Source organism: Xiphophorus hellerii, chromosome 17 (assembly GCF_003331165.1).
Source record: "Xiphophorus hellerii strain 12219 chromosome 17, Xiphophorus_hellerii-4.1, whole genome shotgun sequence".
Taxonomy (NCBI): domain Eukaryota; kingdom Metazoa; phylum Chordata; class Actinopteri; order Cyprinodontiformes; family Poeciliidae; genus Xiphophorus; species Xiphophorus hellerii.
The window spans coordinates 14,597,582-14,616,145 of record NC_045688.1 but is presented as its reverse complement, the minus strand read 5'-3'; the positions used below and the strand labels follow the sequence as shown (position 1 = coordinate 14,616,145).

General features: G+C 38.6%; 1 protein-coding gene across 1 annotated transcript in view; it reads right to left on the bottom strand.

Moving 5' to 3' along the window:
- cerk (ceramide kinase) overlaps nt 1-18,564 on the bottom strand; it is a 43,562-nt gene that overhangs the window by 15,822 nt on the left and 9,176 nt on the right. The window contains exons 2-8 of the mRNA XM_032589119.1: nt 13,710-13,841; nt 12,271-12,393; nt 9,240-9,365; nt 8,508-8,574; nt 6,273-6,418; nt 840-914; nt 520-672 (exon numbers count right to left, since the gene is read on the bottom strand). Of these exons, the coding sequence (XP_032445010.1) occupies nt 520-672; nt 840-914; nt 6,273-6,418; nt 8,508-8,574; nt 9,240-9,365; nt 12,271-12,393; nt 13,710-13,841 (822 nt within the window). The remainder of the gene's footprint in view (nt 1-519; nt 673-839; nt 915-6,272; nt 6,419-8,507; nt 8,575-9,239; nt 9,366-12,270; nt 12,394-13,709; nt 13,842-18,564) is intronic.

Genomic DNA, 18,564 nt, shown 5'->3' with positions numbered 1-18,564 from the left:
GCAGCAGCAAATGCATCACCATTGTAATGGTGCTCTTCCTTAATTAGGCTGATGAATTTCACTTGTGTGTGATGTACATCCAGGACCATGGAGAGAATGCACAGTTTTTGTTAAAAAAAAAAAAAAAAACTTTTACTAAAACCAAAGGTTTTCACGCTAAAGAAAACTGAACTTTACATTTGCAGGAAACATTTGTCTGGGCTACCTGCCCAGGGAGGCATTGGATTGAGCTGTTGGGGCAACCAGAGGAGAAGCTGCTGTCTACGGACGTCCAGGTGAGCTAACAATACCATTGTTTTCTCAAGCCTGCCTAAATCAGTCCCTCTGCCCAACATCGGGATTAGTCTGTATCTGTATTCTGCTCAGATGAGACCAAAATCGCCACTTTGCAGGCATAATGTCGTAAAAATGTGACCAAATTAAAAAGATGTGAATACTTCTGCAAGACACTGTGAGCTGATGGTAAACCAAGCCAAATAATAAATACCCCCCCAAAGGTTTACATAATGGCTGACATACCTGACAGGTCGTATCTTGCAGGACCAAGCCACCTATTCCTCTCACTGTCCGCCAAAACATCGCCATAGAAACCATATCCAAGCAAAGAAACCGAATACTTGAGGAAGACGCCGTTATGGTGAACCGAACATACATCCATTGGCTGTGAATCGCCTGTGAAAACAGACCCAAGTCTTGGTTGCAATCGGCAAAGAAAGGTAACATAATGATCGCACAACAATGTTCTGTTTGTGTCCACACAACACTGATAACATCAGATATGGGAATATCTGAGCATGGGCTTAAAGGACGTTGGCAGGGTTTCAGTAACTTAAACTCACCAACAACAATGTGCAAGGCAGATGTAACTGGATCGTTTGTTCCCTGCGTAGCAAAGCAGATGCAGTCAGTCGACCCTGTTGGACACATAAGGGGGATGATCTGTGAGACAAACCTTGATAGTGACAGCAATGTTGCCCAAGTGTTCAATTTTGAATATCGTGAGTTAAGATAAATCCATGCAATGTGATGATGTACTCCTGTGATCTTCATTGTTGTGATTATTCCACTAAGATCATCGAAGATTATTCTTTTTCAGGTCAAACCATGTCCACAACACAATTCAGTTTCAGCTGTGTTGTTTGTTTTTTTAGCCATTAAGTTTGGTTTGACTATTTCTTTATGAATATCTACAAAAATGTAAAGAATAAAGAAGGGGGTCATTTTTTTCTCTGTTTTATGAAAGCTCTAAATACAACATTATGTTGTTGGTACAAGAGAGGAATCACACAAATTAAACAACCAGTGTTTTCCATAGATGTTGCTCTCTTTACAGTGGTTTTAGTCATGCTTTATTTCATCTTAAAAACCCAATGAAAATCCTTTCCCAATTTAGCATACTGTCATTTCCGTGCTTGTTTTTACCGCCATATGTGGCAGTAAAAAAGGTTACTTCCTTTTGTGGAGGAAGTAATACGGCTTTAAGATTTTGTGTTTGGTTCATCTCTCGAGCTAAAGCTACGGCTTATTTACATATCAAATAGCACCTAATATAGCATTGGCAAAAGGGAAAAAAAAACATTCCTGCACCTGTGATTTTAGCCTAATAAGTAAAACCGGTCTATTTTCAGATAGCATCGCTTTACAGTTTTAGACATTATCTCTAAAAATGTAAACCTGTGCTAGCCACTTTGTGAACTCTAGATATTGTTTCCTTTGCTTTTGAAAACCATCTACGCCTAATCTCCGGGAATTTCATTGGTTTGATATAATTCCTATGCCAGTAGATGGTAACACTATAAAAATTCAAACGAACAGACCCCAAAGTATGGCTAAAGAAGTTCTAGGCTAAGAATTCAAATTGTGTACTTTGAGTCGAGGCCTTCCTGAATATCGACATCAACATCTTGAGCTCACATTTGTAGTTTAATGGGAGTAGAGTTAGCACAAAGTGAAACGGACCTGCTGTGTAGTCTTGGTTTCAAACAGAAAGGAAACAGAAAACAGATAGGAAGTAGAGGGTAGGCACGATCTCGTGTACTTTGGCCATTTTGACACACAAAACAATGGCAGTTTTGAAAAATTTTCACTTTGGAAAGTTTTTGTCACCAACCAGTTCATGGATGTGGCTGGAAATCGCAAATGCAGCAGAAAAAAAAAATCAGTTTTCCAAAATATCAGTGATAATGTAGACTAGGCTTTTGGTTGTGTTCAGACTGTAGCACTGTTCAGACTGGTGGAAACTTGAATGTTTTATTCTTAAAATAAAACATGTTATGCATACTATTTTGGCAAAGTCTTTTCCCAAAGTCATTAGCAAAAATATTAGTGAAGTAGAGAATAAGACTCACAATTTTTTGACTTAGCCACATTCCTTCCAGCTTTCGAAAGACAATATAATCACTGTGTAGCAAACAGCGTTGGTCTTTGAGAATACAATGCGTTTAACTTATGGCTATAGGTTATCTCAACATACATAAATGTCGGGTAGGTTTGTTTTCTCATTAGGCGAGTTTTGTATGCTTTGAGGTTTCTGATTTTCTCTTATCCCCGTTGCCTTTAATCCACAAAAAACTGTTCATCATGTCAGTCACATATGTGTAGCTCTATCTCCAAAATGAAATCTGTCACAAAGGAAAAAGCTCTGGGGATCAACAGAATGAACATATTTTTCACGTCCACAACCAAGAAAGGCAAATGTAGCTGAATGATTTTATTAGGCAAGAGCAAAAGAAACGAGGCAGTCATAAAGTTAACTAATCTGATAGTTTCGGGCCCTGGGCTATCATCAGCGCTCTTCAGCCAACAAATGAAGGATAAGAGGCATTCCCCGCCTTGTGAGAAATGTTGAGTTTGATATTAAATCTTTCGACTTGAGAGGTAATAAGGCTCTATCGCTCTTTTCTGCGCCCTCGTGGAGTAATTTCAGACCTATCTGGCCAACTTTGATCATCTTCAAGTGGTAATGTGGAGCTGCTGATAAAAGACGGAGAGGGTGAGGAAGCGAGTGAGAAGCCTCGCTGGTAATGTTTAGAGTGGGCTCACAGAGGTGTGACGGGGCGATCGGGCCCGTCACTCGGAGACGGACAAACAGATGAGTATGAAGATCAGCTCTCTCTCTCGCCTTCTTAGGCGTTCTATGAATATCACTTGTCTGGCCTTTGCTTCCTCTTCTCTGAGCATCATAATCACATCTGAACACTTTGAAATTGCTCCTGACAGGCCTGCTGTGTGTGCTTTTTTCTTTTTTATTTCTTTTTGTATAGAGATGGTGACATTGTGCCAGAATTTGAATCTTCTACAGTCAGTTTGTACACGCAGCTTCCTTTTGGAAGGGAATAACTTGCAGAAGTTGAACAATGTTCAGCCCTCTGATGCTTTATGTTTTATTCCCCTTAATTTTCTCCAGTGCAGACATTTGTTTGCATATCTGGAGGAAGAAAAATGTCACAAGGCATGTGCTCGTCTGAGCAGTTTCAGTGTTTATCTGCGGTTCTCCCATAAGTGCCTCGTGGATCTTGTCAATTTCTTTCTCTTTGACAGCGATGGACTTTAAATTTCTCAGTTCTGGGATATGTTTTTGCTGTTTGAATCCTCTGAGCATAAATATATTTATGGCTGGACCTGTGACTGAAACCCTTTGGAACAGACAGCAGCCCCCTAAATCACATATTAGATTTTTCTTTAACATACATAGTTTTAATGTGCTAGGATTCTCTGCAATATTTTCAGTGTTGCAACATTAATTTTCAGTATGATTCACATAATGCCATATCCAAGGATTTTACAGTACAAACAGTTGCAGTTTGGATCAAACTGTATAGAAAACAACTCAGCTTTGATTCAAATAAAAACAATGCTAACAAAAAAAGTAGCGCAAATCTAGAAAAGTTTTTATGACAGAGAAAAAGTGAACCCTGAGTTAAAAGCAACAGCAGCTCCATCATTTGTCGATGGAAAGAAACACAAGTAAGCACTGAGCCAGATTTACTTTGAGGAATTTTTAAAGTAGTAAATAATGTAATGATGGTAATAACACCATCAGTGGCTTTTTCAATAAAGTGCAGAGACAAGGTTACTTTCTATTGAGGTCTATGCAGTTTATAACAACTGCAATAATGAAGAAATGGAGAGTGGTAGTAGAAAATAGTAAAGTGAGTCTGATACTGAAAAATATGACTTCCATTTTTTGGAAACAGTAAACATGAGCACAATGCAAAATACAAAGCAGTGCTTTGAACTTTGTTAATAAGATAGAAACCATTACAGGAGCAGAGAAGTTGTTTATTGGTGTAGCTTAAACAGTGTTTTGTGACGGCAACCTTATTGGACTTTGGGGATGGAATTATATGTGCTACTGACTTTATGTTTTTTTAAACGATTCTGAATCCTGAATTAGTAAAAATGTAATGTAAAGTAAGGTAATTTTGTTTATATAGCACATTTTCAGCAACAAGGCAATTCAAAGTGCTGAAATGAATGAATTAGAAGGAAACAACAAGATGGTATTATCTAAGTTTGCTCTGGATTTGTAAAGTATAAACCTAAATGTTGGCTCTCCATGTTCAATTCTTGCTCTGGGTTGCTAAGTAGTCCACAATTTATAAACTAACAAGAGTTTCTCTAGGTCTTGCTCCGATACTAAAAGTATAAAGGAAAATGTTGGTCTGAAGTAACTCCACAATTTCTAAATAGTATAAAATTAAATGTTAGAAAAAGCAGTAGCTTTATTGTAAAGTTGTACCGGTTTTTCTTTTTGTACATCATCCTTGCTCTGAGGTTTAAAGATCTTCCAAAAATCCATTATAAAAACCTTTTCTTCCAAGATTTACAAGAACCTCATGAATAAACTAGAACACCACGGATTTGGAGAAAAACGATCTTCTGTTTATCTCAATTACTTCGAGATTTCATCTTTCCATATCATGTTTTGGCGAGATACTCAAATGTCATAGAATCGGCATGGGATTTGTCCGAAGAAAACAAACACCTGACATATTGATTTCCTCTGTGTTTGCTAAACAAACCACCCCATCCGAAACATCTTCATCCAAATGAATCGTTCGCCGTCTCCCCAGTTTATTTTTTGAAACAAGCCAGCCACCAGCATCAAGCTGTGCACAGGATGGCCTCACACTGGTCTTCACACATTGTGTCTTCATCCCAGTGAAATTTACTGTAATTTCAAAATGTCACCCAGCATGTTCCCAATCATGCCACTTAGGACTGATTGACCCTCTTTTAGGCTCATGGCGGCACCCCCCTGTCCTGTTGCCATGGAGACTCTCTTATGTAACTAAGCAACCTGGGATCATAAGGTCTTGAATGTCTCACAATTAAAGTAAATACATTTTTTATGCTTTCTTCAGAAAACCTGCAGTCGCTACTTATTTGCATTTTGAATGCCCTTTCACTCTGCCAACATAAATGATTTTAATTAAAAGCGTTTTATTAAAAGCCACTTTTTAAAAATTAAGTTATATACATTACTTTGAAGAAGGACAAAAAAGGAAGAATAAATCAAAGTTGTGTCCCTAAGGCACGCTGTAATATCTCAGTCAAGGATAACATGATTTACAAAGGCGGTGGCTGCAGGGAAGACGGTTGTAACGGTTGTATGATTGAACGTAAACTTAAAGCGGCGGCTTTGTCGAAAAACGTCCCGAGGAGGAATCCCTCAAAGAAACGGAGAAATCTGCAGGAGATTAGAAAACTCTCGCCTGGTCCAGTGAATTTAATTTTGGGTGGAGGCATTCTATTGGTTGGGTCACAATCTTAAAACACAGAAGCCTGGATCTAACGTTAGCGGTTTGTGACCTTAACTTTTACCATATTTTAAAAGCATGAGAGATGTATGGAAATATATATTTTGGAAATATGAGCTCAGAGGGCATTTCTGTTGATTTCAAGTTGGAAATGATCACTTAAAACAGACAGTGGAAATGGATAGTTTAATTTGTTTTGTAGTAAGACGCAACCTAGGAAGTCCAACTTCTAGTTTGTTTTGAAATATCTTTACTGTATAGATTCAATTATTTACTCGACTGAACATGAACGCATTACTCTAAAAGAATATGTTTGCATAGATTTGAAAACTAATATGCATTTGCAGTTTGACAAATAAATACAGTATGACGTTCTGAAAAGCTTAGGAGTCCCTGCATCAATGTGTGAAAGTTCTCACACTTATACCATTAAATCGCCAGGAACCAAAAACAAGCAAAAAAACTCTTCCTCTGTTAATATTTGGCTGTAAAATGACTCCAAAAGCCCACCTGCAGGAATAATCCCAATACGCAAAGAGCACGGCACCAGCTCAGCATCCGGCTGGTTCTGGTCCACACCGTGGTCCGTCTGGATCCTGGTCACCAGGCCGTGCAGGATCTCGCTAAACATCCCGTCTCCGCCCACACACACCACCCTGGAGAGACAAAAAGAGCCAGCAGCTCAAAACTGAACGCAAGCTTTCCCGACACACCGCTGAGAACGGTTCACGCAGCGTCTTGGCGGGTCGCCGTGTAACGAGTCGAGTTCCATGCACACGTTGTTCTCTGAATTTAGCAGGAAAACGGCTGCGTAGCTCAGAAAACCTTGACAATAACTTAACGGGGCAGCTGTGAAACCCTACAATAAATAAGAATATCACGCTGTGCCACCCGGCATTACGGCTTCTTGGGTCCGACTCAAAGGCAACTGAAATGCATCTATAAATTATATGAGCTGTGGAATAAAAAGCATAATGGAGTCTCACTCTGCTTCTGGTGTTACGAATGTAAGATGAATAGCTGGAAGGACGAGGTGAACAGGCAGGAGGAAAAAGGGCCCTTTTGGTGCACTTCTTACCCCTGGCTTCTCGCTTCACTCGCATAATTTACAGTTCATAACCTTGATGTATGTCGGTCGGTGAAATGCAGATTTTGACGAGTTGTAGTTAAAGGAAATCCCGGAAGGCACGGAGAGTTATAAAGTGAGGCGAAAACGGTGGAAACGTTCGAATGTTTGCAAACAAACATTCTGTTTATTATTACAGATCAGATTTTAAAGTTTATATAACAGGAAAAACACGTTTTTTATTTTCCCCTTTAGTTCAATTCAGGAACATTTGAATCGGAGAAGAATGCGCTCACATTTGGGTCGGAAATATTTCATACTGGCAAATACAGCTTTAAACGACAAAAATGCCAGAGAAATAAAAGGGATTGATCAGGGTTTTCAGATTAAGGCTCTATTAAAAACTTGCATGCGAAATCCTATATGCCATGAATTAACAAAAAAATAAATAAATAAAAACAAATGTTATGCTATCACTGTGCCTGTGCAATTAGCAATTAATAAATGAATCGCATAATAAAATAAAATGAGCTAGATAATTTCCTTTCTGATTAATATTTTAGTCTGTTTGGAGACTTCGTAATTATTGTATTTATGATTTTTATTTTGGATATTTTAAATATTGCCCAGTTTGTGTTGTTTTCTTTACAGAATTATTTATTGGCCTTTGAGAGGGGAACTTGCACTATTATGCCACTATCAGTGCATCACATGAAAATGGTGTCAAAACCAAAATATTTGAGTTTATTGCGATAATTACTGGGTCAGTTTATCATACAGAAAAATGTATTATAGCAAACTAGGCTATGGCATTTACAAATATTGCTAAAAGTGCTGACTTGATATTTGTAAATGACAAAAGATTGACTTCATCATTGCAACAGAAGCTTTACAGTTAGCTGTGCCCAAGCCTGCTTATGGAAAGTTTAGTGGAAGAAAAAAATGTATTGGTAAGAGGTGCGTTAAGTAACACAGTCTTGAGAGGTATGTGAACCAAAGCTCACTCAAGAGTTTCACATTTAGTGATTACTTGCTGCCATGTCATTTTCTGCTGAGGTTTATTGCGTCTTATCAAGTCAAGTATGAAGTCAGGACAGCCTCTTCTAGGAAACGTTAAAGCACTCCATGCTTCCTTCTGCTGATAAAATTTATGGATTTTATGGACTGCTGGGCTTCACACCGCCACACCCCACCAAAAGTAATCGCCTTAACAACTCTGGTAGCATCGTGTTTGATTGGCCAGCAATCTAAGGAGACGAAAGACAACATTTTGGGAATTATTTACCTAAGCCGGCAGCATAGCTTCACATGACTGATGTGGGGTGTAAATATTTTTCAATTTGGGTCCATCTCATTGGTTAGTTTTTCAAAAGTAGCTTGAAATGTAACATTGCCTATGTGGCTATTAAACTCTATAAGAGAATCTGTGCTTTTCAGATGCTGAATCAGACTTTTCTTCTTCTACAATTACATTAAGACGGAACACTTTTAGTTCAAAAAAAAAAAAAAGAAATCACAATAACAATACAACAATTACAATGCATATGTATAAAAAATTACTATTCATCTCAATGCAGATTACCCAACAACAGAGACTTAATGAGCCTCTCAGTGACTTTATTAAAATATGAGCAAAAGCCCAAAACCAGCAGCAGCAGCTACCCCGCTGAAGTACTCACCCATCATAATCGTCTAGATTGGCCTCCGTTTTCAAGTGGTCCCTGGCATGATTAGCGCGCTCTGTAACTGTGGAAACCAATTAAGTAGCAGGCGTTAGTGCAATAAAAGAAATGTACAGACGAAATAAGTGGCGGAGCAGGCGTTTAAAAACAAAAAACAATAGAAATATAAAACAAAAACGCTGCACTTTGGATGCATTTGCAGAAACCCACTGAGCAGATTAATGTTCAGAAAAAGAAAAAAAAAAAGCCAGACGCAGAGGCACAAACAGCCTAATTCATCTATTGTGGGATGTATTAACAAAATGAGCCCCGAGGCAGGAAAAAAAACCAAAACAACAAAAAATCCCCATCACTTCAACAGTAAATCTGTTTACTAGGCATATAATCCCAGCATGAAAAAAAAAAAAGATCATGTGACTCATAGCTGCTATAGGAAGCCCAGAGTGAATGGTGTTTTCCCCCTGATGGGCCATCAATACTCAAGAATATACACTGTAGCAAACACTTATTGAATAATAGATGACTTTGGATGCCCAAGCTTATCGGGTATCACAGCTTCCATTAGAGTGGTGGCAGGATTAATGCCCCCATAAGGCAAAAATCATATCCTCGCGAGGCCACCTGGCCCCCACCCTGCAAGAGGCTACGCTGGCAGCGGAGATGTATACGGTGGCCTTTGAGTCTCATTTTTAATTTAAATGTTGCGGCGCTCCACCGTTGGGTACCCACCAATCACGTCTGTAAAGATGCCGGCCCGCCGGAACACCGGAGCCACCTTCTGCTCGTAAATGCGCTCCCCGCGCCGCTTCCCTCCGTACGGATTGATGTACACCAGCAGGTTCTTGGGTCGGTTGGCTGCAAAGTGAAGGATAGCGGTTGGAAATATCTGACTTTTTTTTTTTTTTTTTGACAACCTCTTTATTGGTCTTTCATTAACTAGAGACCTTTTTTTTTTTTTTTTTTTAAGATGATCACCAGAATGGGCTGTTTGAAAGACAAATGAGGTGTCGGCCAACTGTGGAAGAAGTGTGGAGCAAATTACAGGCACTGCATCATTTGGTGATGAAGTTCCAAAGTGGCGCGCTGGGGAATGTTAAATGGCTTGTTTGGGGCCGCTTTGGAAAAATAAGGTGCCGGCTCAAACTAAAAGTGATCTGAATGGGATCAAGTGTTAAATGAGCACACAGAAAAAAGGAAAAAAAGCACGGAAAAAGCACGGCTCCGTATCATTTGGCAATAAGACAAAAATTCCATTAGGTTACATAAATGGCTTGTCAGCAATGATGTAAAGGTGCGCCGCGGAGGAGACGGACTCTGTTAAAGACGCACAGACTTCATCTTCGCAACGAATGTGGTTAATTTCATTGAATTGGTTCATCTATGGGTATAGGGCATTTCAGATGAATTATATCCACCTTCCGATCTTAATTCTAGATGTTTGAGAGACACCGAATGCTACGTAGCCGTATCATTTTTCAAATGTATTGGCCCTGGAGTGTGTCACATAATTTTATACTCAATTAGTGTTATAGCTCACTACGTTACTAATGGTATTATAACATGTAATGTGATACATCATAAAAAGACATTACATATTAGCATTTAATAGATTTAATGAAATGTCACACATTGCTTAATATATTCTTATGCTACAAGTTAATATGCTTTGTCTACAGAAATGTACTTAGAGCGATTTATAATAAACCAGCTTAAGTGAGCTTCCACGGTGACAGATTGGCCACTTTTTACTTTCCTGTTAATCATTTATTTCGACCTACCTGGTATAGATTGGGTTTAAAATATTTTTTAGAAAGCTTGGACAGCAAAATGTAATGAATTACTCTTGAATTCAAAGTTCTCGCAAAACATGTCAGACTATCGTACAAATTGATACATTTTTGGATGCGCCACAAGTCCAACCCACCTGAGCTGAAAGACTGAATTGCTTCCTTGTTTACTCAGGTTGCACAGAGTCCTGCTACTAAACCAGCCATGTGATGCAAGTGTTGACACTGATGATTTAAAACCTTCAATATTGACTCACTGTACAACCTGCTACAACCTCTTAGCACATAAAAAAACAGCTTCTGCAGTAGCTATAAGATGCTGAAATAAATCAGTGTGTGATATCAACATAAAGTGTATTACTAGTTTTACTTTTGAAATTCAAATAAATGGAATAAGGTGATTTAACATTTAACTTAAACATTTCAGATAAACAAATTGAATCATCAGTACGGTTAAGGCAATGACCTCCCACCACTTCTTCCTACTATTGTTCCTTCTGGAAATTGTTGAAATTCAGTTAAATTTAGGTTATACAAAACAAGTCTGTGAAATACAACAACCTGTTCATTGCTATTTTTCATTTTGCTGAAACCTCCAGCAGCTACTTTTGTCAGCTGTAAAATAATGTCACCTTTGAACTCATAAATGAGGACCATTAAAACCTTCTACTGCTGTTATCATTTGTGCAGAACAGCTGAGAGTTGCATAACAAAATTATTAGAGTTATAAAGAAAGTATATCAGTTGTCCAGAATTACCATAACTGACGTATTGCAAGACTTCGTACCCCTTACATCACTACAAGAAACATTAATGATACATTTTATTGGAATTTTAATCTGCTGGAACGGCAACGCTTCTAAACTGCTGAGTAAAACTTACCAAATTTCTTCAGTTTGTCACAAATCTTGTAAGAAATGCAGCCAGCAGGTGGAAGAACGAGTTCTCATCATATGAGTCCAGATTAAATTTGTTGGCCTACATGTACAATGAAATGTGCAGTGGAAAATAAAAAACTCTCAAGGGTTCATTGTCCTGCATTTTTAAACCATGCCCTAGATCAAATTTATGCTACATGCTCAGGCATTTGCAAAAGCTGAATGGCATGCTGAGATGATAACAACTTAAGCATTAAAGCAGCTGTGTTGAAGCAAGGACGCATCTAAAACCTGCAATACTACCCTTTACGACTGGAGTTGGACACTTCTAGCTTAGAACAAAGCATGTCTGTGTGTTGGACTGGTCTGGTCAAAGTTCAGATCTAATTCCAGCTAAGAATCTGATTCTAAGACTTGAAAATTGAAGTCAAAGTTTAGATATTCTCTGTAATCTCTATAGTCTTTCTTCTACACTATTTTGTGCTGATACATAAAATCCCTTACATTGGGTTTATTTGTGGCTTTAATGTGAAAAATTACAAAAATATTGAGAGGGTATGACAACCTTTCCTAGGTACTGTATAAAAGTGTACTGAATCAAAACCTTTACTTGTTGTTCAAAGTCGCACATTAAGAAAATACTGGGTTGCAGCAATCCAAACATAGATTTGCACTGTGCTACTGTTTACTGTATGACTCTGTTGTGTTTTCCTGATCATAACCTAAATCAAGTTTCCGCCCACCCATCCTCTAATGTGAGTTTAGGTGGTTCACTGTGTCAATTAGTGTTTAATTGGTAGTTAAATGTTACCTTGCCAGATTTCTGTCACAAGACATTTAGGAAAAAACCCAAACGGCGTCCTGCTCTGTTTCTGTCAGGTTAATCAACAGCTGTCTGAGTGAGAAACGGGCTTTGCACTTTAACCTGTTACTTAACAGGCTTCTGCTTGAGTTTATTTGCCCCTATCTGTCCTGATAGCAGCTTAACAGTCAGTTTGGATGATTCATAATTCATTTATGACACACAGATGCATACTGAGCGCCCAGTCGGTTCAGAGTGCATCTCCCGTATCTGCAGCATTAAGTAGCACCTACTGAGTATTGACAGCTGCTCGTTTGTAACTTGGATCCACTGCTCGCAGATCTGCTGGTCGGCGCAGTGGAAGGTGACATCGGCGCAACGCCACAGGTGTTGCCGGGTCCTTCTCACGTAAGAAACTGCAAATGACAACAAGAACAGTTTCTACAGAGAGCAAAAAATGTAAAACACGTTAACGAAATCCCCCTCCGATATCCTAAAAGTGCTTTCCTATGTAGGAATCTTTCTAATGTAGGAATGGCTGCGCTGCCATTCAACATAAAGTTGCGCAAATTGAAATTACAAAAATAAATTCGCGAAAAAGGAGGAGGCTTCTCAGCCATATCGAAAATAGCGTTTCGGAAAACTGCAATGGAAACACTTTTTTCGCATCACACGAGTCACGTGATGAACAATCAGATGTTACTACTGGTTAAAATGACAAAGAAGACGACAGGAAGTAGTGTTTTTCTCAGACAATGTGCAGCTGGCTTCACCAGAGCCATTTTGGCATCGCATAGTTCATAAAAAGTTGTGTACTGAATCCACAGCTCTTTAAAATCGCCAACTACAATTTCCGCAAAATGCTGCAGACGTGATTGCTCCCGTGCAAACGAAGCGTGTTGCTCCGACGCCTGAAAAAGACACAGATGTCTCTGATGACTGATAGTTGAATTGTGAATATATCTCATGACTCATTTTAATGACTTATCGTATGAACAAACTTATTCACATGTGATTTTAATTTCTCATTTATTGGAAACATAGCAATTGTGTTTTTTCGACATTAGCAGAATACAGAAACAAAGATTTTTGCACTTTTGTAATGGAAGTACCCATCATGACTCACAACCTGGAGTTTACTAAGTGTTACTTTTTTCTCGTGTTTTTATATTTTCTCACTGATCATTACTCCAAGGCTTTGCTGCAGTGCAGCCTTGCCCTGTAAATGAACCTCAGCTGTATCCCAATCAACTCGGTCTGCCACAGATTTTAGTGAATGAGTGAGATAAGAAGACATGGGGAGGAAATGAGGAGGAAGCCAACATTACTGAAATATTTACATTAAGGAGCAGGAATTCGCTCACTAAGCACTTTAGGCAGCAGATTTACTCACTAAGCATTTCAACGTCAAATCATCGCACTGAATATTTCTCTCATCAGATAAGAGTCGCCCTTTCAAGGAGGAACCACAGTCCAAATCATTTCTCGCGGCTCGTATGTGCAGCAGAGATGTCAGAGAGAGTCTGAAAAGTATTTTGTAAATTTGTTACATAACCAAAATTTGAGGTATGGGACATGTCTTTGAAGATAAGCTTCAGCATAATGTGGCATCACAGTTTTGTGAAAATTAGTCCATGTCAGTGTAAGTAGTACTACTACTCATTTTCCCCGAAAGGACCCTTTAAAGCTTTAAAACTATTCCCGAACTTGTAGAGAAGTGTAACTGCTGCACCTGTGAATGCATAGGGATACTGCTGAGAGGGCTGGTTTATCCTCTTCGGATGGCTCCTGGCTTGTGCATCAACTTCGTCTTCTGTCTTGTGAACTGCCACGATTTCACACACTTCAACAGTCTGGCGGTGTTCTGAAGAGAGATTGAATTGACAGTTTAGTTCGATGGCGACTGCAGCTTGATAAGAGCCAGAAAAGTTACATGTACACAGATTCATGAGGTTGTGGTGGTAAAGAAAAGAAATTCTGCTCTGCAGATGATGACTGGAGTAACTGTCTACTTAGAAAATGCCTTCTGGAGCCGGTAGTGACACAAACTGATGTGACAAAAGAGTGAAAGGTCATGATCACAACTCTTAGGAATGGGAACATTACTGTTTTTTGGTGGGGATGCATGCTGAATATCCAAAGACTCAAGATTCTTCGGGGTACAGTGGAGCACTGCCTAGTCCCAGATTTTTGGTGAAATGTTAATTTTCATAGCTAAAAGATTCAAAGAAAATTCAGCTTTGGAAGCTGGAATATCTAGGCAGAATGCTACTTGACCTGCTACTGGCTGCCAAGAACCATGTGTTTTCCTCAGTGCTGATGACAGAACTTCCAAGAGAGGAGATATGAAAGATTGTATATGTTAGCTTCTGAGGCCATGCTAAGATAGTTTCACTATGCGTATCAATGTATATTAAGGTGGATTTGGTTTTTCAACTATTAAAATAGGCAGTTATAAGTGTTTTGCAGGGGGTGCAGATTTTAGCTAATTGTGTGTAAGCACTGCATTTTGTCAAAATCATCAAGCAAATACACACCAAGAGTTTCTTGATTACATTCATAACTTAGCTGAGTCACTATGCAACTGGTTAGTTTGAATACTGATTTTTAACTGGATGATTACTTATAGTTACACCAAAGTCACCTGCAAGCGAAGACAGCTGGCTGAAACGAATAAGATTCAACGGTCACACTAATCTGTGAAAAGATGACCGGATCAACAAAAGTTAACATGGGTGAAACTTTAGCATTACTACATGGATATTTGCTGTTTGTGAATGTAGTTCATTTATTTAAACCAGTGTGTGGCTGATCAGTTTGAAAATAACTTTATCTGCCATGTAATATAAGAAGTCTTTTTCAGTCTTGGCAGTGGCAGTTACTTGTCGTTTGCTTTTGAGTTTGTTGAATGCTGAGCTAACATGGAAGCAAAGAGAGTTAGCTAAAACAAAGCAACATGCTAACCTGTACTAAAATGACATCAGGGTCAACAAAGGCATTGTAATAAGCCAGATGTGGGAAATACTTTGATTAGATCTGACGTAATATTATATTACCAGGATATCATAATGAGTTATTTTATCACCTTTGAACCCTACTAGTTTGAAAAATCTAGCATAGCATTACAGAATGTTTCAAAGCTGCTAATCAACAGTCAGTGTCTTGATTACACTTGATTACTTTCTACATTTCATTTATTTCAGTTTATTTACATAGCCATAAATCACAACAAATATGTGCCTTAAGGCACAGAGATCTAGTTGATATACAAAAATATACAGTCGATTCAATTGTACACGTTTTACTCATACATTCCAACTTGTTTACGGTTATGAAACAATCCAGTTATGTTGAGCTTATTAATATTTGTAAGAAGTTTTCTACCAAGCTGACTTTGCAGCAACCACTTTCATCTGAATGAGCATGTAGCAACTTTGGACAGTCGACTGCAACATCTCTTAAAACATGAAGCAATTCGCTGTCCAAAGTATGGATATGTGTTTGTGATTTGGAGAATCAGAAATTCTCACCAGAAGTTGAATTCACTCTGAGAGACACTTGGTTCTTTTCACAAACACTGAACTGAATAGAAATAAATCCGCTTAGTCCCAAGAGACCTTCAAAGTGTTTACAGGCAGTACTTCTTTTCCCGCAGGAATGGGAGTTGGACGCTTGTTTTAAAACTCTTGGGGGTTGGAGGAAAAGAAAAGGTGCTTTTGTCTGAGTGGCTTGGTCAGTAACAGAATTTGCAGGTCAGAATGGGACCAGGTGCCTCCTGATAGATGATGGAACGGTGGAGATTAAAAGGCTATTATGAAACATCACAGATTCTTAATCTGCTTTTTTTCTTCTTTTTCACTTTCAGGCAGAAATTTGAAAAGGCATGTCCTCCAGAGCAGTGGAGGTACAGGAAACTTGTTTCAGTACGGCAACGAAAAGAAAAAGGTGGATGCCTCGAAAACCGCAAAATCCACCTTTGAACAATTTCTTTTTAAACTGAGACGTCCAGAAAATTCAGTTATAACAGAGCAAATTCCAAAGACAACTTTAATGCAAGTACATTTTACCCACTTCAGGTTTACTGACCTCTTCAACTGCATCTCATATACAGGGCCTTCCAGCCCCTCGTACAAATTTATTCAGCAGATATGATGAAATGAATGGGAGAGAGGCAGAACATATTATTCCTCTCCCGGGAGTCCCTGAGAATGGGATTTCATTTCTTTCTCAAATAAAGGTGATATGCCATGCAGGCATGAATAACTTTATGGCCATCGATATTCACATTTTGACAAATAGGAGGACGACTTATGGCCATGTGGGGGAGGGGGGTTCGATGGCTTTATTTCAGCAAAAAGGAGAGAGAGAAAAAAAGAGAGTTTCATTCCAACAACATATGAAATATGTTCAAGCTCTAAACTATGCAGATGGCCTTTAGCTCTGAACAAATGCCTTAGTGCTTCTTTGTTGCATGGCTTGGGAGTGCCAAATGTTTGCTGTTATTATGCAAAAAAAGAGATGATACATGACTGATACATCAGTGTAGCTGGAGGGAAATATTTCCAATTACATACAGTGTGCTTTCACCATAGGTGCAAAAGCAGAGACCACAATGTAATATCAACCCACCAAAAGCCTCACCTGATGGAAGGCAGTAAAATGTCTAATTCATATTTTACTGAGCTCAGACTCCAAAATGGCTGCGCACAAATAAAACATAGTGAAAATAACAGATTTATTGGTTGAATCTTTATGCCTAGTAAATTCTACATTTAAAATAAACATATTATTACTGGTTTGTATTGTTAATAGCAATCAGCCATGACAAAACATGGTTAGTCCTTTTGTTTTCTGACTTGCAGCTGAAATGCTCCCAGCTCCGGTGTTACGTCATTACCAGTTGGATGCAGATTTTAGTCCAGCATGTGGATGTGAACAATAAGTCTAGTTTTTTTTTTTTTTATGAGAAAAGAAAAGTACTGATAAAACTCATCGGCAGCATCATGTATTCTTTATGTAAGCACGGGCTACCAAAATATTCTCCTCGTATGATAATTTACAAAAGAAACGTATCCTTTATAAGCTTTATTTTCAGCAGAAAGCCTTTTTATTTTGACTGTTGCTAAAAATAAGATTGATCTACCCAAAAGTATAGCCTCTCTGATTAATTAAATTTAGGTATTCCGGTGACTTTCATGACCACAGGTATATAAAATCCAGGAACTAGCGCTTCTACAAACATTTGTGAAAACTGGGTCGATCTTAGAAATTCATTGGTCGGTGCCTCACAATTAAATATTTCACAGCCAACTGTGAAATACTATATAGAAATACTACTGTGAATATTATAGCGGTATAATAACAAGGTGGAGGCGATTGTGAATGATAGCAACTCATCCGTGAAGTGGTAGGCAACATAAAATCCCAGAGCAGAATCTGTGAAAGCTAAGGCACAAAGCAAGCAGAGGTCACTTTTGGCAACATGGAGCCTCAGAGGTTTTTCACAGAACAAAACCCCGATTCTCTTTGGTACAATATTGCATCCTTAGAAGTCAAAATGATTCCATTTTTACATTGTTTTATTTATACTACAACTTTGATGACTAATGCTAAAAACTTCAGTAGAAGATCTAAACTTGCATCTTTCTTTCTAAGGGTCTGTGTTGACATATCTGTCCTTAAGTGAGCTGGGGAAGCAATCAATATCCTTAGATCCTTAGAATGCCCCAATGACTCCACAGTACAAACATTTAGACTGAAAGGCATCATCTCGTCCACACAGTTAGACGACAACACAGACCCACACACAAAAGTTGCAGTTTTCAGCGGAGTGTAGTCCCTAAGCTAGATGCTAAGCCCCTGGCTGTACAAGCCACATCCTCTCTGCTTGGCTCTGACATACTCTCTTCTTTGTGGCTGTAAAGAGTCTGAGGACTGGCAGTGAGCCAGTGAGGGATGCCTATTCATACCGCAGGGCTCGGAGTTGGTAGCAGGGAGTCCGGAGGGGCATTTCTGTAAGTCAGCTTTTCAGCAGGTTGCGGGGAGGAAGGCATTATTTTCAAATGTCTAGAGCATGTTCAAGATGTGGGGAAAAAGCAAAAATTGTGGTTTTGTTGCTTCAACTGTCCAATGACACATGGTGTTTCTCACAGGGGGAACTGGCATAGTTTCTATCAGACATCTACCTCCAATATTTTGGGGTTGCAACTAGCAAGGATTCTAGTTGCTAGAATCGAAAATAGAAAACTGCCACGAATTGTTTGTTTTGAGATTGAGTTTCTACTAAGATTTTTTTTTAAATATGTAGATTTTTTTTTATTACGTCTGTGAAGCTTAGGTCCAAATCAGACTCAAATGTGAGTTTATTCAAACACAGTTGAGTTTTCCTTCTAAAGCTGAAAGGAAAATGTTGGGAAATCCGGATAAATATTCTCAGTTGATTGAGAAAAACAGATTTCAGCTGCAAATCTGCACTATTCTTAGGACAAAGACTTCTATTGAGATTGAATGCAAGATCCAAAAACATATTTTTAAGCAGAACAACATCCTTATATAGGAGGCTGTTTACCGTATAACTTCTCTAATGT